Source organism: Sturnira hondurensis, unplaced genomic scaffold (genome assembly GCF_014824575.4).
Source record: "Sturnira hondurensis isolate 20B ecotype Veracruz unplaced genomic scaffold, ASM1482457v3 Scaffold0008196, whole genome shotgun sequence".
Classification (NCBI taxonomy): domain Eukaryota; kingdom Metazoa; phylum Chordata; class Mammalia; order Chiroptera; family Phyllostomidae; genus Sturnira; species Sturnira hondurensis.
The window spans coordinates 25080507-25101355 of NW_028080827.1; the positions used below are offsets into that span (position 1 = coordinate 25080507).

A 20849-nucleotide genomic window follows, 5' to 3' on the forward strand; every position below is an offset into this window, starting at 1 on the left:
GTCCAGGCTCTCTCCCCCAGTTTCTTTTAAGTACAATCTTGATTCCTCAAGTTCAGAGATCTGATTTTCCCAAAGACTGATCCAGCCCCGCATCAATGATTCACACCTGAGTTCAGAAGTCAGGGTCTTGTGAGCCCAGGTCATGTGACTCCAATGCCCCTGCTCGTTCTGAGGGGCCGCCCTACCGTGGTGGGAACCCACCTGCTGGTGCAACAAGAGGTTCCAAAATGGCTCCCAAAGAGCAGGTGCTTTGGGGGAGTGGGAGGGAGCACAGCAAATACCAGGGTAGGACAGGCCACCTGGAGAGAGCTGGCAGTGCACGGCAGGACCCACCTAACCGAGGGTCAGGAGCCAGAGTCCAGTTCCAGGGCAGGCCAGGGATGGGGGGATGGCAAGAGATACTTAGGGCTCCACTCAGAACTGAAACAGAAACTCATTCAGAAAAACAGCAAAAGCCAGAGATTAGAAAAAAGCTGGGTACGGGGCATGCCGGAGGGGCCCATCACCACAATTATTAACCTCCAACTGAGTTTCAGAGCAGTCCGCCTATTGCAGCTCTTTCTATCTAGGCCCAGAGCCCAGCAGGGCCTGAAGGCGGAGCCAAGTGGCTGCCAGCCCTGGGGCTGAGCAGAAAAACAGGGATGCGAACTAGGCAGATCACCGCAGTGCCACCACCAACCAGCCTTCGGAGTTCAAAATTCTTTTCTACATATTCTTTCTTGACTGTTCTAAANAGGGCTCCACTCAGAACTGAAACAGAAACTCTCTCAGAAAAACAGCAAAAGCCAGAGATTAGAAAAAAGCTGGGTACGGGGAATGCCGGAGGGGCCCATCACCACAATTATTAACCTCCAACTGAGTTTCAGAGCAGTCCGCCTATTGCAGCTCTTTCTATCTAGGCCCAGAGCCCAGCAGGGCCTGAAGGTGGAGCCAAGTGGCTGCCAGCCCTGGGGCTGAGCAGAAAAGCAGGGATGCGAACTAGGCAGATCACCGCAGTGCCACCACCAACCAGCCTTCGGAGTTCAAAATTCTTTTCTACGTATTCTTTCTTGACTGTTCTAAAATGGGCTGTTGATTCTGTTTCACCCCTAGAAAACTTTCCTGGAGATGGCTTGAAAGGCATACCATACAATTTACCACCCAAACCTGGACACTTAAAAGTTGCAGGGAAAGCTGTAAATAATTATGCCAGTCCAGCAGTCATAAACCAGGACTGACCCAGGCCAGCACAGACATGCGGTCACCCTAGCTTGAGACCAAGCATGGAGGACTCAGACAAGCCTGGGCATGGCTGGCAGAGAGGGGAATAACCCTGTTCCGTTTTTACAGGCCAGGCCAGAGGACTGCTGGGAAGTAACTCACTCTAACAGAAAAGTCAAAGTACACAAACTGGGTTCAATGACACCCAGACAGGGCCAGAGGGGAGGAATGATTCCACCCAGTGTTGGCTGCACCTGACATCCTGTGACCCAGGTGCCGTGGCTTTAAAAACCCAGTGAAACTAAAAAGAGCTGTTTCATTAAAATGTCCATGCGACAGGACATTAAAGATGCAAGGGTTAGCAAGATCACATGACAGAGCCTTCAGCAGCAACAGAGCAGGTGCAGTTGGCACCACAGTTGGGTGGGACACTGGTGGCTAGTTCAGCACCTTCAGTGGGTGCCAGCATGTTGTCAACACGATCCAGGGTCGGGCAGGGATTGGAGCCACTATCACAGCCAGCGAGAGCTGGAGAGCCAGGCACGTGGTGCCTTGCTCTTGCACCTCGGGGCACAAAGCAGGTCATCTATGAGGACCATGGAACTGCTGTGAGGAAGAAATGGGCTGCAGTTTCACAGAGTGGATAGAGAGAGAACCAGAGAGATGTTATTTCAAAAAGGATGGCTATTTTGACTTTCATTTTAGCCCCAAGTTGATGACGGCTGGGGAACTTAAATATTTCTCCATCACAGGGTGAGGTACTCACCTATGTTGTCTGAGTTTGGGAACCTTCTTAACTTGGGGTCACTCGGTTCTTATCAGTAGTTTTGTGGTCGAAAGTAAGCATCAACCCCCCCAAATATATACATCTGATAACACCTGCATCTATAATATAATGCATGAAAATACTTACACATGTTAATGAACACATAATAAAGAAACATTTTCCAAAGATTCTAAAAATTTTAACCTTTTGCTACCTTGTAAAGAATGGTATGTACTGATTCTCCCCAATATCCAACTGATTAGTGTTAGTCTTTCAACAATTTGAAATTAGATGCTGCTTTGAAATAAAATGACTCACTCACCAAATGGCTAAGATGAAAAAGACAGGCAATACCAAATGTTAGTAAAGATGTTGAGCTAGAATTCTAACACAGAGCCAGTGGGAGTGCGAATTGGTACAACTTCTTTGGAAAACTGGCAGTATCAACTAAGAATGAACATATGCACTTCTACTCCTAGTATATACACAACAGCAACGTATACGTATGTTCAACAAAAGACATGGCCGCGAATGTGTACAGCAACACAAATTCATAAGAGCCCAGTGCTGCAAATTACCTAATGTTTATCAACAGCAGGTTGGGTAGATACATTCTAGCATATACAAACAATGAAATACCACCACAAAAATGAGCAAGTACAACTACGCACCACAACAACACGAATGAATCTCACAAGCATAAAGCTGAGCAAAAGAGGCCACACACAAAATTACAACCCCTAAGCAAGCAAAATCAACCAATAGTGTCAGAAGTCAAAAAGTGACAACCTTTTGGGGGATAATGGCCAGGGACACAAAGGAGGCTCCCGGGAGCTGATAATGTTCTGTTTCTTGATCTGGGCTCTGATTAATGGGTGTGAAATTTTATTGAGCTTATCATTTGTCACTTCTGCTACATTCTACTCATCAAGCTAGTCCCTAAGGCCAGTCCATATCTGAGAGGAGAAGTATCATGAGGTACACTCGACTTCATGATAAGACCTGACAAAGGCACACTGCAGAAGAGCAGGTGGGGTGAGTAAAATTGTTATAGGAAATACAATCTATTCCAATCACAAGAGCAAAGGCATTTTAAATTTGTAAATAATGTTTTAAATACATTTTATAATCTACTGTAATTATCCAGGGCAAATAGAATTCAGCATTATTGTGGAGTAAAGCCAAAACCTCAGGAAAGTAAAGAAAATAAAAGCAACTTCTATTATCTGAGAGAAAGGACAATAAAAGATAAGTTATAATTGATGAATATGTGTGTGTGAAGGATAATGGAAGTTCTTTGTATTATTCTTACAATGATTCTGCAAGTTGGAAATTATTTCAAATTAAAATGTAAAAATGGATAATAATAATAATAATAGCAACCCAAACACACAAGACCAGGAAGGATAATCCAGTTTGGGTCACATGCATTCCCTGGACCAATAACTGTGACCAGAGGTGTAGGGCACATGAATATGTCGGTCCCAGAAACATGCCCAACAAGACCACATGAAATTGTCCCTGGCTGGTGTAGCTCAGTGGATTGAGCGCGGGCCTGTGAACCACACAATCACGGTTCGATTCCCAGTTAGGGCACATGCCGGGGTTGCAGGCCAGTTCTCAGCAGGGGACTCATGAGAGGCAACCATACATTGAGACTTCTCTCCTTCCCTTCCCCTCTACAGATAAATAAATAAAATCTTAAAAAAAAAAAAAGACCACATGAAATTGGAAGGGGGTGACTCTCCAAAGAGATAAGTGATGGGAAAATAACACATGTCTGCAGCAAATGTCATACACTGTATCTGACAATCATCACGAGAGAAATTCTTAAACTTCTTGTGTCAAGAATGAGGAAGTATGTTCTCTACAAGTTGCATTTAACACTAAAATTCCAGTGTTCTCTTGTCCTCTACTTAACACATGTCAAATCCATTGGTATTAATATTAAAATGTTTTTAAATATAGATCTGTTGTAAAACATACATCCAAGTACAACTACTGATGGCTATCGTTTTTCATTTCTCTTTGCGTTTCTCTCAAAACACTCCTCTGTCTATGAACATGTGTGAACACTTTTTTGTCTGGCAGTTTGGATAAGCCCCCCACGTTGTTTTGACCACATACATTTCTGGTAACAGCCGTGAGTCCTACATCAGAAAATTAACTGAAGGCTACAGGTGGGGTAGGCTGAACCGAAGATCCCACTCCGCCTCTCAAGGAAGAAACTTGGAATTAGAGAGGAACCCAGTTACTATGATGCCATTTAACCAGGAGGCTCAGTAAGAATCCTTGTTAGTTTATGTGGGACCTTCAATAATAAAGGGACCAAGTCAAGCGGAGAATATTTTAACATAATAAAGCCAAAACTCTTTGCAAGAACTATACTTAAAGTGATGTTACTAGAAGAAATATACATTTCTCCCACAGACCATGTAACAGAGGTGGGCAATCTTTTTCTGTAAAAGACCAGACAGCAAATACTTGCATAGGCTTTGCAGGCCATACAGACCCTGTTGCAAATATTCAACTCTGCCGTCACAGCACAGAAGCAGCCACAGACAACACTTAGATAAATGAGTACCACTGTGTTCCAATTAAACTTTACAAAAACAGGCCCGTGGGATTTGGTCCATGGGCCAAAGTCTACCAACCCCGGGACCAAACTTAAACAAAACAAGAACAACAAAAAAGAAACCCTCCATCACCTAGGTGAGATGTGTTTGTCTTTGGGTAAAGAAAGAGCAAGCCTGGACACAGTCCCGTTGGGGAGAACAAAGAGAAGTTGAAACATTCCAGTTTACCCAGCCCTCTATGCCCTCCTGCCACGGGGCGGGAGCTCACCCTTCCTCTCCTCTGCAGAATCAGCAGGCGCTGCAGCAGACTGAGCTGTGCTCACATCCAGCTGGGGCCAGAGAGGCAGAACTTGCACAACACTCGAAGCAGGTGGGACTTAATTCCGAGGGAGGAGGTATGTTCTGAGGAAATGTCAGGAACACCTGGTGCTGCAGATTAAAGGGAGAAAGTGGCGAGAAGGCAGGAGCTAGGAAGTGAGGAAGTACCAACATGCTGAAGCCCACCCAGAGAGCACCCGTCCCCCTGTCATACAGGGATATGAATTACCTCACCTAGATCCCAGGTCCTAATCTTTCTTGGAACCCTCTCTTGAATGCTTCAGAAAAGAAGCTCTTAAGCCTACCGCAGGCCCTGCTTCACTTCCTACCACTCTCCACCTCACTCAGTCAGCTGACATCCTTGTCATACTGACATCCTTGCTGTTCCTTGAACACAGCTAGTATATTCCCACCTCAGGGCCTTTGTACCTCCTTACTCCTCAGGCAGATTGAAAGCTCTTCCCCTAAATACGCAAATGGTTCATTCTCTTCATTTGGGTGTTTCTCAAATGACATCTCCTCGAAGATGCTGTCTTTGACTTTTCTGTCTAGAATGGCATCCTCATCAGGCTCCACTTATGTTAATTTTTCTTCACAGCACATATCACTGCCTACCTCCTCAATAGCATGTGAGTTGAATAAAGGCAGGGACTTTGCATGGTTCACTCCAATATCCCGAGCACTTTGAATAGTATGTACGACACAGATGGTGCTCAATAAATATTTACTAAATAAATGGATGAGTCAAGGCTTTCTAATATGTCTGTTATGGCTAATTTTGTGTCAACTCGATTGGGCTATGGTGCACAGATATTTTGCCAAGCATTATTCTGGATGTTTCTGGGAGGTGTTTTTGGATGGGATTGATATTTAACCAGATGAACTTTGAACAAAGCAGACTCCTCTGTATAACGTGGGTTGGCCTCATCTAATCAGCTGAAGGCATGAGTAGAACAAAAAGACAAGAGGGCATTTGCATCAGCCTTTGGACTTCATATGCAACATCAACCAATCCTGGTTCTACAGCAGACTGACTGCCTCTGAACTCCAACCGTACTCGTTCCTGAGTCTCCAGCCCCTCAACCTCCTCCCTCCCAGGATTTTGGATCCACCAAGGCTCCACAATTGCGGAGGCCAATTCCTTAAAATAAACCTCTTTATGTATATATCCTGTGGTTCTGTCTCTCTGGAGAAAACTGACCAATGCAATTTCTAAGTCAAACTGTGACACATTCTTTACTAAGGAGTTCTTCCTAATAACTCTGTTAGGAAGACTTGTTTTTCACAATGTGGTTCAGGGAGCTGAAACTTCTGCATGTTTTTGTCAGATCGTCCCAGGTGACTCTCTTCCCCATGGCAAGCAAAATGGGCCCTGGAGAATGGAGCAGAGAAAAATCAAACACATTTTTGAAAGATTATAGCTGATTATCTTAGAAATACTGGTGCTTGGAACCATCTGGAGACTTTATCTTTCCTTCATACGATATTATTTCATTCATATTTAGTGAACAGGACGGTTGATCTACACCCTAACCTGTCTACATCCTAGAATAGTAAAGAACATAAAATATCAAACATACGAAGTATCTAGATTTTTTGCCATCTCGATGATATTTGTATTTCTACATATGACAATAATGATGAAGTCTACGGGATGTGATGTGTTTTCATAAGATACTCCAGGGTAGGGCCCCGCCTTCCCACGTCATTCAAACAACTTTTTAAAAAGAAAAACAAAATTCCCTACCCTAACAGCACTTCAAAATCCTGCCATGAGGAAACTCGGCTTCCCGGGGTTGCCAAAGACCTGGGGCTGCCTTTAAACGCTTTCGCCTATCCCTGTCCCCGCCCCCTCCATCCTCCTAACTGGCAGGAGGAAGGAGCTCTACCAGCTAATCCTAGTTCAACAGGACCCTCCTCCCGCGCGTCTTTCAAAGGCCACCTAGGAACCAATGAGCGGTTAGATACCGAGCCAGGCACCCGGGGGGCGGAGTAACAAAAAGGATGAGAGTGTGATTGGTTCCTAGAAGACGCCGCGCCCACCTCACAAAAGAATATACCAATGAACTGAGCGGAGGGGCGGGTTCGGCGCGGGCCGCGGAGACTCTGGTGCAACCGGGAGAAGGTGGCCGGTCACGACGTGGGGCGGCCAGCGATGAAGCCGGTGAGTCGGGGTGAGGCTTGGAGGAACGAAGTCACAGGGACGTGAATGGCCTGGCTTCTGCTGTTGGCTCTTCCACTCACAGTATAACCGATGTCAGTTTATTCTGGATCTCAGTTTTATTCTGCTCTCCAGTGCTTGGGCCCGGGGACAGCCCGGGGCTGGTCGCAGAACGACTCGCGCAGTAACCGTCATGGGTAGGGGTGGTGGCACTTCCCGGGACCCACGAGAGTGATGGCTGCGAAACAACAGGGTCGATGGAGAACGAGGGAAGATGGACATTTGCTGTGCGCGTCTTGGGGCTGTGTGCTGTCGCTTGCGGAGTCACCTAAGCCTTGCGACAGCCCTGCCAGAGGAGGGCTTAGCTCCGTTTTACCAAGGAAACGGTGGCTTAGAGAGTTTCAGTGTATCTCTATCAGTCTGCCGGATACCCCATCCCCAAAGGATGTACCGGGCTGCCCTGTGCCCCGTGTGGATCAGTCCTTGCGGTGGGCGAGGAAATTTTCATGAACGACGATTGCCAACCTTCGCTTCTGGGTGTTGTCACCATCCCCCGGGGCCACCTGGCCCTGCGTGCCTTTCCCTGAGGTTCAGAATCCCTGGGTCTTAACGAGTGGAAACGTCCAACTGTGTTAGGATTTGTAAACCTGCCTGAGAGAGCGGGCCACACAAATTGAAAATCATCAAAACTGCTTTAAAGAGGAAGAAAGAAAGAAAAACATGCAAGAAGCCGAAGTCCCACCTGACTCACGTCACCTACCACTAAGGTTGACAAGTTATTGAAGAGCCTTCATTTGAATTGAGTTGATAATCATAATACAGATAGATGCAAAGCAATTCAAATCCATAGCCTAATAGGGCTCCTTAGAGTGATCTTGAAATAACAAACAAGACCATTATAGAATATAGCTTCAGAGCTATAAAGGTCATTAGGTGGTTATACTTACTAATCCTCATGTTATCTCAGGGAGAGACATCAGCTGTCCTTCCCTACTGATGACCTCTTTCACCACTTGTCCCCCTGGGGACAAGTGAGTGATCTGATCCTCAAGTTTGGGAGGAGCTGAACACAGATAGCTCAACCCTTTCTTCCCTTCTCTCTGCAGATAGTCCATTCTGGAGTGCTCTCTGCCACCCAGGAGCCCTGGGTTGTCATAGGAAATCCAGTTCTGGAATGAAGAAGCCCACCAGAGCACGGCTTTAAAGCCATATGATGCTCAGTAATAAAATTAACGTACTAATCTCCATTTGCCTTTCCTATGTCCAACTAAGGAGAAGAAAGGTGTGTTTTCATTGGTCCTGTAAAACTCCAACAGTCTTCATGTAGACATGCTGCCTACAGGATTGACTTCCAACTCCTTAGCACACCGAGTCTACCCCAATCTCTCTAGTCCAATGATTCACAAAGTTGAGGGCCAGTTATTCCACCTGTACTCCTACCTCAACCAAACCGCTGGGCTGCATGGGGGTTATTTTTTTATAAATGGCGTAGGTAAAACTACATCCTTCTCTAGCTTCACCTCTGCTCTGATACCAGTTTCAAAATAAACAAGCCCTTTCTCCTTTTGCCATAATAGCCTTAACTTCTTCCCTATCTGCCTAAAACCTCCTGCTCATCCCTCAAAACCTAGCTAATGCATCACCTCTGAAGCATTCTCCAGCTCCCTAAGTAGTCATTCACTCCTTTTCTGCTCTAAACTGCATAGATTATACTTCCATTTTAGCATTTAAATTTTCCTTCTGTAATCTGTGCACACACACATCTGTGTCTCCAACTATTCTGAAGGTAGGCTTTTTATTTTATGGATCTTTGCTCTCCAGAACTTGGCAAATGAAAGTGCCCAGGAAATGTTTGTGAAGGGATGAATACATCTCACTATTCTGTTGTGGAAAACAGAATAAACTGACATCCTGTAAACAGTAAATGGCAGAGCCAACACCAGAAGCCAGGTGTCTTGATTCCCAAACCCACTCTCTACTACAAAGTGCTTAATTATTAATAGGATGGTAAGTTGCAATAATTTAGAATTGATATAGCTGATCTCTCTGATATTCCATATAGAATAAATTGCAAATATGCATTTAGTGCATGTTTAAGCAAAGATCATTTGTACTAAGACTATACATAATAGTCTTTACAGCTATTTAACATAACCATTTTCTTTTGAAGCCTAGTTCATTGCAAACAAGTGAGTTCGACTCATCAGATGAAGAGCCTATTGAAGATGAACAGACTCCAATTCAGATATCATGGTATGTTAACATTTGTGACCAATGATGAGCTAAAATATTTGATATGTATGTCATAATCTTTGTAGCATGAAGAACATATTGAAAATATGATTCTCTCCCACTGTTTATATAATTCTAATCTTTACAGGATTGTCTAACACCGTGATTTATTTACTGTCTATGATAGAATTAGGCTTTTTTGCAGGTGGGGTGGGACAGGGGCCGGATGGGGGGAGTCCGTTATACTTTGAGAAAACCACAGTAGATACAAGTAAGGAGTTGAGATTGGACTGGAATGATCTCCCACTTAGTACTGAAACCTACTTATTCTTTTATGACCAAAAAGTAAGCATGCTTACCAAACAGGGTATTTAATCATTTTATCGTTTATCATTTAATCATTTATCATTTAGTCAAATCCTAGAACTGCTTTCCACAGCAATGCATCTGTCAGCAGACCATTTGAGAAAAAAACCACATCGCCATAGATACAATAACAAATACCAGTGTCTCTATATAAAATCAAGTTCCAAATCTTCGCAGTGACTATGGGTTATACCAGATTTTCTACAACCAGCAACCAAATTCTTTCTCTCTTGCTTATAAATGTAATAATCTCCTTCTTTAAGAAAGCTGTTCCCTAATGTAGGAAGAGAAAAACAGTATAAGTGTTATCCCTGAAGTTTTTTATTCTGTCATCAAATAACAATTATCTTTCATTATCCCTTCTAACCCCTCTTTTAAACTCAAAAATTCATCTAATTTTCAAAGCCAGGTGGTATTTAATGTATGTTTCAGGCTCTAAGATGCACCTAGGTTTTAGAGGAAAATATGGAAAAAAATTTTGAAGCAGAAAATGTGGTAAAATATTTCATAACATAAATTAACATAATATTTCACCAAAGTAAATGTAAACAACTCAACAACAGCATTAACAACCATTATTCCTCCCAAATGGGGTGGGGGGTGTCCTATAGTGTAAGTTTCCCTTAAACTCATCTTCTCTCTTGCGAATAAGATAAGCCTCTTCTCCCTTCACCGCTGGGTACTGCCAATGGGAATGTGGTTTCCAAAAATTATTTCATTTTAACCAAAATCCATTACAACAAAAAATGGGTGGCCTGTAATTTTTTACCATATGAAATTTGATCTGTTTAAGGAGGTCCTATGAGGAAATCTTAAAACAGTAGAATGAATGCTGGGGCTGAAATTGTCAGATGGTCATTTTCCAGCTTGGCTGCTAAGACCGAATATCTCAGATGACTTAAGTGCACTTTATACTAGCTGTAGGCATTCTAGTCTTGCCACCTTTTAGGGCTTAAATGGTAACAAAGCAAGGGATAAGTCTCTGCTTCAAAACTTCCCTTTTTGTGAGCAACACATTGATATTTGACTATGAATTTTTGTTTTGTGAGTACAGTAACCTTTAAAACATCCCTGTTCATTGGCAAGCACACACATTTGTTACATTGCATTTCCATTTATAACTTTTTAAAAGCTGAACTAAACTTAAAAGTTTTCTTTTCTTTTCAGGCTACCCCTGTCACCAGTGAATTGTTCTCAGTTTCTTGGTTTATGCGCTCTTCCAGGTGGGTAACACGACACATGGCTTCTTGTTGATATTTTTAAAGGCTTTTTGTTTGTTTGGTCAACTAACACATTATTCTCTGTATTATTAGAATTTCATAGGCCGTCAACATGGGGAGTCACTCTTGGGAGCCCTTACGGTGGCCATAGATAAAGGAACATAGATCCACTCTTCACCCCTTCTGGACCCACACTTACAGTTCTGTGTTTCTGACTTACCTATCTTAATATAGTTTAAATACTGAGTAAAACATGAGGCTGAAGACTGTAGCCAAGTACTTGTTATGGAAAGGACATGGCATAAATAAACTTTATATTAGGAGTTTCTTCAGCTGGGATCATAGATCCCTGGATTATAGTCCTAAGAATATAAGAAATTGAAATTTACGTTCAAAATGGAAATGAAACATGCAAATGTTCATAGGGAATGACTTTCTAAAGTAGCTATACTGTGTTAAAGTGTACTTGTTGTTATATGACCAAAAACTGACTTGTTCACTTGTCTTATTACTACTTATAGGTTGTAAATTTAAAGATATTAGAAGAAATATCCAAAAAGATACAGGTAGGTATAATATGATGAAACTGTTGCATGATACTAAAAAACTCAGATTTTCAAAATATTCTGTCCTAGTTAGCCTGGAATCGTCAAGGCTACTAGTCCCACCAATGTCATTTGATTGGAATAAAAATGTAATACTGCTTGATTCTGACCTTATAGACTTGTTGAAATCTTAAAATTTCTTCCTGGTTAATTTAGACTATCAACTTGCTGATGTACTTCCTCCAATGTATTCCTTACCTACCCGAAAGGACTTAAAGAGGCTAATAGATTAATTGACCCTTGTAGTATTTGTAAAGATTTTCTGATTTAGAGACACCCACCATGGTAGGAAATCTCCATTTGGAGAACATTCATGGAAATCACTGATTCAAGAACCAATCTTACACATTTTGGAAAGCCCTGTTTATTTAGTACCTTCTACAAAAGGGGTTGCCAATATTTTATGAAACCTTCTGTATTCCAATGGAATCCAACAGACAAACCAGAAGACAGTGCTTGCTGCGGGGAGACCTAGAGTCTCCTTAAGCAGTTACTATGCTTCCTCCTAAGAGTCCTCTCCAGGGAATGTGAAAAACCACTGTATAATTGAACTTTCCCAATGTAACAGTGTTATCTGGAGCATCCCTGGCCAGTAAGAAATATAATGGGATCCCCACTAATAGGAGCCATATATGTAACTTCACATTTTCTAGTTGCCATGTTAAAAAGTAAAAACAGGTGAAATTAATTTAATAACATATGCTATTTAACCTAATGTAGCCTAAATAGTATCATTTCAATAGGTGTTTATTATAAAACAGATTATTGATGAGTATTTTTGTATTTAATCATTGAAATTAGATATGTATTATTCACTTAGAAAACATTTCAATCTAGTCACATTTCAAGTGCAAATCTAGAGGTACATGATCAAAGGCACTTTGTATAATACTTAAATAGATAAATGTCCTTGGATTTAGGAGGTGGAGATGGGGACAAGGCTCACATCAGCCAGAATTAGTTATTCATTATGACCAAATCCTCTAGAGTGAATATTGCCATAATAAAGTTCTGGTGTAGCCCTGGCTGGTGTGGTTCAGCTGGCTGAGCAGCCTGCAAACCAAAAGTGGCTCGATTCCCAAAGAGGGGACATGCCTGGGTTGTGGACCAGGTCCCAGCTGGTGGGTATGCAGGAGGCAACCGATGGATTCTCAACCTCTTTCTCCTTCCCTTCCCCTCTCTCTAAAAAATAAATAAAATCTAAAAGGAAAGTAAGTTCTGGTGTATAGAATGGCCTAGGGTACTGTTGCTTAGTTCATCTTCAGTATAGTAGAAGTAACTAAGTTGCATAATTCTAATGCCTTATTTCCTAGGGACCTAGTGTGTAAGTTAAATACAGGACGGTGTGGCACAGCGTGAATACTAGGGAGAACACCAGAGCTCTGGCACCATGGCTGTGCTGGAGATTTTATATGCAATGCCTAGGGTAGAACGTGAAAGCAGCAAACGGGACTGGTTTTGTGAGCAGACGGAGGTGGGGGGGAGAGTGCTATCATCCCTTCTCGAGAGTTTATGTTGAAATAGTAGGTATTTTTAAACACACAAAAAATTCTTGTAATTTTTTTTCAAGAATAGCAATATAATTGACTCATCTTAAAATTCAGTGAAAAGTATGTTGACTTATAAAGCCAGGTTTAATTTTCATCACCCTTCATTTCAGATGTTTCTAAATCCTATTTCATGCTTAGTGACTTGATTTTCACCCTAGTTCGAAGACATATCAATACTGTTGTAGATTATCAGTAAATACTTCAAATTTATAGATTGTCATTTGTTATGTGTTTAGTGTAAGAAATGTAACTCCATATTCTCCCTCTCGACTGGAATTAAATTCGTGATGTTTTGCACGTGTGTGTCTGTATCTTGGTCTATTGGCAGAAGAACTAAAGAGCTGTGGTATACAGGACATATTTGTTTTCTGCACCAGAGGAGAACTGTCCAAATACAGAGTTCCAAACCTTCTGACCCTCTACCAGCAGTATGGAATCATCACTCACCACCACCCAATCCCAGAGGGAGGGACTCCTGACATAGCCAGCTGCTGTGAAATAATGGAGGCACTGACAATCTGCCTTAAAAATAACCGAAAAACCTTAATACAGTAAGTTCTCTTTTTCTCCATACATGAGAAATGTCGTCAGAATGATGTCTCGGATTATATTTAGTTATTACCTACCTTTTGTTGCAAGGATCAAAAAGAAACAATGCATCTGTAAAAGAAATCTTAACATCTGATGACTGGAATTTTTCTTTGTCCCAGACCTTTCAAAGGTGTTGTGAAGTAACTGTGACAAAGACAGTTTTTATCCATTCTGCCATCCTTGAGAGCTCCCATTGCTAGACAGCTTTTGGGTTTATCCCTTGGAAACAGGGTCTGGTCATTTTCTGTCTTTCCACTGATGCTGTCTCACTGGTCGTCCCCAGACATTTTCATTATTTTATAAAGTCAGCGAATCCTGCTTGCCTACCACGATATACTATCTCCCAGGGTTTTTGTAACAAAGTACCGCAGACCGGACAGCTTAAAACAACAGTTTATTTTGTCTCAGTTCAGGAGGCTAGAAGCCCCACATCAAAACCAACAGCCACACTCCCTCTGAGACTCTAGACAGAGTCTAGACAGGATCCTTCCTCGCCTCTCCCGGTTTCCAGTGGTGGCTGTCAGTCCTCAGCATTGCTTGGCTTGCAGCCGCATCACTGCAGCCTCTGCCTCTGTTATCTTGGGATTCTCCCTGTGCGTTTGTGTCTTCATACGGTATTTCCTCTCATAAGGACACCTGTCAGATTAGGTCAGGGCCCACCACAACGACCTCATCTTACCTTGATTACACCTGCAAAGACCCTATTTCCAACTAAGGTCACATTCACAGGACTTCAACGCATCTTTCTGGGGACACAATTCACCCTCTAACACCCACGGTATCCCAAACTGAATCCCAAACACACACTGTGAAGCACAGCCCCCACCCTCAGGGAACCCACAGCTAAAGACAATACCACGTAAGTGCAACAGGACTCGCACAAGGTGTGTGTGAGGCAGCACACAGGACAGCCGTGGTTTCTGTTGGGCACAAAGCATTTTGGGCAATGAAATTTGAGCTGGGTTTTGAAGGCTGAGTAGGAATCAGAAAGGAGGAAAGATAAGCATAGCATGAGGTGTGAAGAAGTATTCATCTTGCAGGAAGCCTTGGCAGTGTTCTACCTTTCTGCAGTAGACCCTCATCTGTGAGACAGACCTACGTCTGGGACACTGAGTAGAAGGGAAGCTCATGAATCCTCTAAAGGTCTAGTCCGCTGTCTCACATCCTATCACAAGACCTCCCACAGCTTCATCTACAATAGTGTAGTAACTGATGTTCAGGATAGGTCGCCAGCACCCAGTTAGGTTTGGCATAACTTCTAAGAAAGTTAGGAAGTGTGTACTCATTGTGCAGGGTCTTTGAAAATGATGAAATAGTTTTGTTGCTTTTAAGGTTAATCCTCATTTTTTGGAAAGTTCAGTTATGCAGAATTGCTAGTATCTTCACAATGCTAATGTGAACTTCTTACTCTGTGCCAAGCTCTGGTCTGAGTCCTTCACAGATGTTACCTCACTCAGTTCTCACTGTTGCTGTCCCCATGTTACAGGGGAAAAGGCTGAGGCCCAGAGAAGCTAAGTAACTTGCCTGCGTTCACATGTCTTATCAATGGCAGGTCTAGGATTCACCCCGGCCGTGGGGCTCCGGAGCCCATGCTGACCCTCTGTGGCACGCTACCTCCGTGCTCTCTTTAGATACATGAGGGGTTACTATACGGACAGCAGTAAAACCGTAACCACCGAGGTTTTATTCAGGCGGGAAGATAGTCCAAGTGGCAACTGGTAAAACAGTCTAATTTCTATCATTTCAGTGCTTGTCACTAAGTCCACCTCTGATGTAGATCCTGGTGGTTGAAGAGGTCACCAAATAGGCCTTGCCAGCCTTGATCCTTAGAGGTGTTTGAATGTCCAACAGATAAGCACTTCGCTCTCCATTAATTAAAAAATGCTCATTAATCTTGGTGTGCAAGGCACTGTGCCAGGCATTGGCGTTTGAAATAAGTGGCAGAAAGAATAAGTTTTTGGTTATGATTGTTGGGATGGAAAGAAAATATACAAATTCCAAAACTCTACTTCCCTTTCAGCTGTTACGGAGGAATTGGAAGATCTTGTCTTGGTAAGAAATCTATTTTCGTTACTCAGGTTTTTTTTTTAACTTCAAAGTACACAGACTCCTGTTTCTGGGCCATATGCCCACTGTATGAAAACGAAACAAAACACAGCACAAGTCTGCTAAGACCCATTGGTTCATTTCAGGCCCTAAATTGGGTGTCCCCTAGGAAGCTGAGGTGGGACTGGGTGGTGTTTCAGCATTGTTTCAGAGGATTCTTCAAAACAAAATTTAGAAGTCTTAGCACCTGCATTCTTGTGTTTTGTTTTGTTTTGTTATTCCTATGCAGGTGGTATACTGACAGTATTTCTAAATAATATCCACTGGTAACATAAGTGTGAAAACCAAAGTTAATTACCATATGTTAACTTTAAACTTTTTATAAATGTGTTAGGGAAAACAACAGGTAATGAAATGCCACACTGGAGTAACAGTGATTCCTTTTAGTTTGGGACAGTATGGAAATTAGAAACTTTTGTGTTTCAAAGAACGCCATCAAAATCAGAAGTCAACTCACAAAATGGGGAAAATATTTACCAACCATATATCTGATAAGGGACTCACCTAGAATATATAAAGAACTCTTACAACTCAATAATAAGACAAACAGTCCAATTAAAAAAATCCGAATAGATATTTCTCCAAACAAAATATACAAATGACCAATAAGCATATGAAAAGATGTTCAACATCTGGTCATCAAGAAAATGCAAAACTTGCCCTGGCTGGCGTAGCTCAGTGGATTGAGCACGGGCCTGCGAACCAGACGATTGCGGTTCAATTCCCAGTCAGGGCACATGCCTGGGTTGCAGGCCGGTTCTTTGCAGGCTAACTACCAGCAGGAGACGCACAAAAGGCAACCATACATTGATGTTTCTCTCCCTCTTTCCTTCCCCTCTAAAAATAAATAAATATAAAAAAAGAAAGAAAAGAAAATGCAAAACAAAGCCACACAGTGAGATACCACTTAACACCCATTAGGATGGCTATTATCCAAAAGAAAGGGTAGTGAGCATCCGCTAGTATGTGGAGAAGCTGGAACCCTCATACGCTGCTGGTGGGAATGTAGAACGGTGCAGCTGTGCTGGAAGACAGGCAGCCCCTCAAACAGTTAAACACAGAGTTACCGTATGACCCAGCAATTCCACTCTCGGTATAGACCCAAGAGAAATAAAAGCATTTGTCCACACAAAAACTTATACATGAATGTTTATAGCAGCATTATTCCTAAAAGCCAAAAGATGGAAACAACCTCCATGCCCATCCACTGAAAATAAACAAAAGTGTGGACCCATGTAATGACCTGTTCATCCATAAAAAGGAGGGAAGCGCTGACACATGCCATAGTGTGTGTGAATCTTGAACACATCACGCTACATGAAAGAAGCCAGTCACAAAGGCCCACGTGTGATTCCATTTATATAAAATGCCCGGAACAGGCAAATCTACAGAGACAGAAAGCAGACTCTTGGCTGCTTAGGGCAGGGGTGATGGGATGGAAGGGGAATGATAAGAACAGGGTTCAGGGTTTCGTTTTGGAGGTGATGACAAGGCCCTGCAACTGACTTTGGTGGTGGCTGCTCCTGTCTGTGAAGCCACTGCAGTCCACTGACTTGTACACTTTAAAATGCACCCTTACGTGGTGCATTTTAACTCAATAAAGCTACGTAACAAAAAACTAGAGAATGAAGCCAGTGCTAAACTTTCATAAAACCAGTCATTTAAAATCATAATTTAAATGTCAAAAACACATACTAAGGCCTCAGTCTTTTATTTCAAACAACTATACCAAACTTCATCTTCTGTACCAATATAAGTCTAATTAAAGATAAAATACCCTGTTATTATTTAATGACACACTATTTTCCAATCACGTTCTGTTAGTAGCCGCCTGTCTCCTACTCTACCTGTCCGACGCGGTGTCGCCGCAGCAAGCCATAGACAGCCTGAGAGACCTGCGAGGGTCTGGGGCCATACAGACCATAAAGGTGAGGAGGCTGCCCGTCTCTGCGCAGGTGTGATGAGGGGGGACACAAATACAGTGGAATTCAGCCTGGTGGGGGAAGGAAAAACCTTCCCCTTCCCTCCTCTAGTTCTTTTTGGCTGGTGGAATAACCAAAGCAATGGGAAACAGATCAACAAGAGAAAAATCAAATGTAATTTCATGCACATGGGAACTACACATACAGGAGTAAGAGACAAATGGAAAATGACACATATATTCTGAGCTGGGGATGAGGCCAGGCACCTTGGGGCTCCAGAATGTCACTGCAGGGAAAACATGCATTCAGTGATCAGTAGTTTGCCCAGCCATATAGTGGATGGGTTATCATCAACGTCTCAGTGTGGACAAGGCCCCTAATTCAGATCCATCTAGACAGTTCCGGTTGAGGGGTGGTGGCAGAAGGCCCACTGGGTCTCATGTGCCTTTAGCTCAAAATAATCCATGCACCAATGAAGCAGATCTTAGGGTTGCTGGTTCTGAACCGCTTATGGCATCAAAAGGGCAGTGAAAATCCAAAGCATCCTATTTTTCATATATCACCCATTTAGATTTAGATTTTTTTTTTTTAATTTGTATTTAGCCCTGGCTAGTGTGGCTCAATGGATCGAGCGCCAGCCTGTGAACCAAGGGGTAACTGGTTCGATTCCCGGTCAAGGTGCATGCCTGGGTTGCACGCCAGATCCCCAGTGGGGGGCGGCCACACGTTGACATTTCTCTTACTCTTTCTCTCTCCCTTCTCTAAGTAAAAATCTTTTTTTAAAAAAGATTCAAGATAAAATAAAATTTGTATTTAAATATAACCTGGAGGTGTTAAAAAGTTCACAGTATTGCAAACAAAATAATGAAAAAATTGAATGTCCCAGTGTACTCTTTCAGGATCTGCAACTGCTCAGGTTTTGCCTGTTCAGTTCCGGGAGTGCATCCTCTCACTTGGAAAAATGAGACAGTTACTATAAACTTAGTAGTTTCTTGGTTAGATTTCTGTCCACAAAGCTCTAATGAAGATCCCATTATACCACCAAAACATTTAATAGACAAATGGTACAAAAAATGTACAGCAACGCTAATTATCTTTCACTGTCCATAATCTAAGTGACATTGTCCATGTAGACTTCACCCTTTTTAAAAAAGACTTTATTTTTAGAGAGGAAAGGGAGGGAGAAAGAAACATCGATGTGTGAAACATCGACCAGTTGCCTCTCACAGGTCCCCAGCCAGGGACCTGACCCACAACCCAGGCATGTGCCCCAACCTTTTGGTTGCCAAAAGGTTGCCCGTTCAATTCAACCCACTAAGCCACACCAGTCAGGGCTGACTTTGCCCTTCAAAAAAACACTGTGGTGGCAGTACCCAATGATATATTAATCGTGTTGCTGAAAAAATTCTACAGCTTTTGCTTTATTTGTAGCTCTGTAAAGCTAAACTGGGGCAGGCACTAAAGAATCCTGGCCTTTAGGCAGCTCCCTGAGCTGGACAGTCAGTCCCTCTGCAAGTCTGACCAAGCAGAATGAATGTGAATACTATAACTGATAAATTCACCAAGCAGCCTGAATCTCAGGGCACAGATAAGGCCATTCACAAAACAGTCCACACAGGATCCACTTCACTGCTCAGGTTCTGAAAATAGAGCTCCCTTTATTGTGCTAAAATCAAGCGGTGCTTCAAATTCAAGACGTTAAGTCTGTCTTTGAAACAAGATACACCATCAAACGTGTGTACATGTACACAGGTATATGTGAGTTTACATCTTGAATCTTGGAGAGAACTAAGCATTAGTACAGGCTGTGGTTCATCACCTCAGCATTCTGTGGCACGCAGGCTGTTCCCCACGAGCGTACGAGATTTTAACCCCTTGGTCAGGAGACAAAATGATTAGCACAATAAGAATGCTATTTTGATTTAATAAATTTTTTTAATTTAAGTTAAAATTAATGATTTGTAATATTGACTACTATGAAAATTATTCCAAATGGCTTGTCATCACAAAAATGCAAAAAAAGGGTGGGGGGAAGGGGACGTTTTCTTTAAGAAATTTACTTTCTTGACCATACCACTGTTAATTATTACAGAAAGTGCTTTCTCCTCCCTCCTTACCGCCCTTTCTCCACCCCCAGCCCCAGGAAAATGCACTAGCAAAAAAGAACGGCTTCATGGATTACTTTTAATGTTATTTGCTCCTGCCAGTGAAGACAGAAAGGATTTTTACAGATTTATAGATCATTCATTTCTAGCTGGATTTTTAAAGCAAGTTTTTCACATTTCATGTAGCTTTACTGAAAGAGAAACGCTTGCTTACCTGCAAAGGATGTAGACCTGTTCTTAGCAAATGGTTTTGACTCCTGATTCCTACCAGCATTGTGACTACTTTAGTTAGTTTTCTACAATGTATTTTAATTTATCTTAATTTTTTTCAGCAATATAATTATCTTCATGAATTCCGGGACAAACTAGCTGCACATCTGTCATCAAGAGATTCACTATCAAGATCTGTATCTAGATAAAGAGAATTGCAAACAGCATATATGTGACCGTGTCTGATACTTGAGTTCTCTTAACAAGATTTGAACTATTGTTACCAACTTGAATGTAAATGAATATGTGCAGATATTCCTAAAGCTTTTATTGACAAATTTCACTGAGTCTCTTTCATCTCTTATAGGAGATATAAAAATTGTTATATAATTTTTTTAGATATGAAATGCAGATCAAGCTGAAAACACACAGAAAAAATATTTTATTGCATATTTGTATTATTTACTAAACACTGACCTCATTTAATATTTGTTAACTACTGGGTGGCATATAACAGAGTATGAAGTGTGAAAATTGGTGTAAGTACCCAAGCTAAAATTATTTCAGTAACTTTCACCCTTTATTCCCCTCCAAATCTCTCGCTTCTCCTTCTTCATAGACATACAATTGTGTGGGACCCTATGAATCATCCAGCCACCTCCCTCCCAACAGCGGATCCTCCCCAGCACGTGTTTATCCAATTTTCAGAGACAAGGAATTCTTGGTTCAGATGGCTGCTGTTTTTAGAACATTTTTTTTCCACCCTAGAAACTACACAGAATGAATTTAATCCCTCTTTCACATTTATTGCATCAAGCACTTGTAGATTAACAATCTCCACTTCTCTCACTCCTTCACCTTACCTCATGCTACCAAACACTTTTTTCTCTTTAAATTCAACATTGAACTACCAAACGCAGT

General features: G+C 42.1%; 1 protein-coding gene and 1 long non-coding RNA gene across 5 annotated transcripts; one reads left to right on the forward strand and one right to left on the reverse strand.

Annotated features, from left to right (window-relative positions):
• Positions 1–740: 740 nt before the first annotated feature.
• Positions 741–4958, reverse strand: LOC118992412 (uncharacterized). Of its 3 annotated transcripts, none has more exons than XR_005067633.1 (3): positions 4811–4958; positions 1967–2085; positions 741–1824 (listed from the first exon to the last, which is right to left on the reverse strand). It is a non-coding gene; the product is annotated as an uncharacterized LOC118992412 (long non-coding RNA). The 3 variants fall into 3 exon arrangements; XR_005067631.1 differs by having other exon boundaries at positions 4675–4958; XR_005067632.1 differs by having other exon boundaries at positions 4771–4957.
• Positions 4959–6917: 1959 nt separating this feature from the next.
• CDKN3 (cyclin dependent kinase inhibitor 3) lies at positions 6918–20271 on the forward strand. 2 transcript variants are annotated; one of them, XM_037054337.1, is made up of 8 exons: positions 6918–7024; positions 9192–9274; positions 10787–10842; positions 11361–11405; positions 13323–13545; positions 15606–15637; positions 17516–17619; positions 20051–20271. In XM_037054337.1, exons 1-8 carry the CDS (start codon positions 7016–7018, stop codon positions 20135–20137), a joined length of 639 nt encoding a protein of 212 aa, XP_036910232.1. In that variant the 5' UTR covers positions 6918–7015; the 3' UTR covers positions 20138–20271. The 2 variants fall into 2 exon arrangements, with proteins under 2 accessions (XP_036910232.1, XP_036910233.1); XM_037054338.1 differs by lacking the exon at positions 11361–11405.
• Positions 20272–20849: the final 578 nt, after the last annotated feature.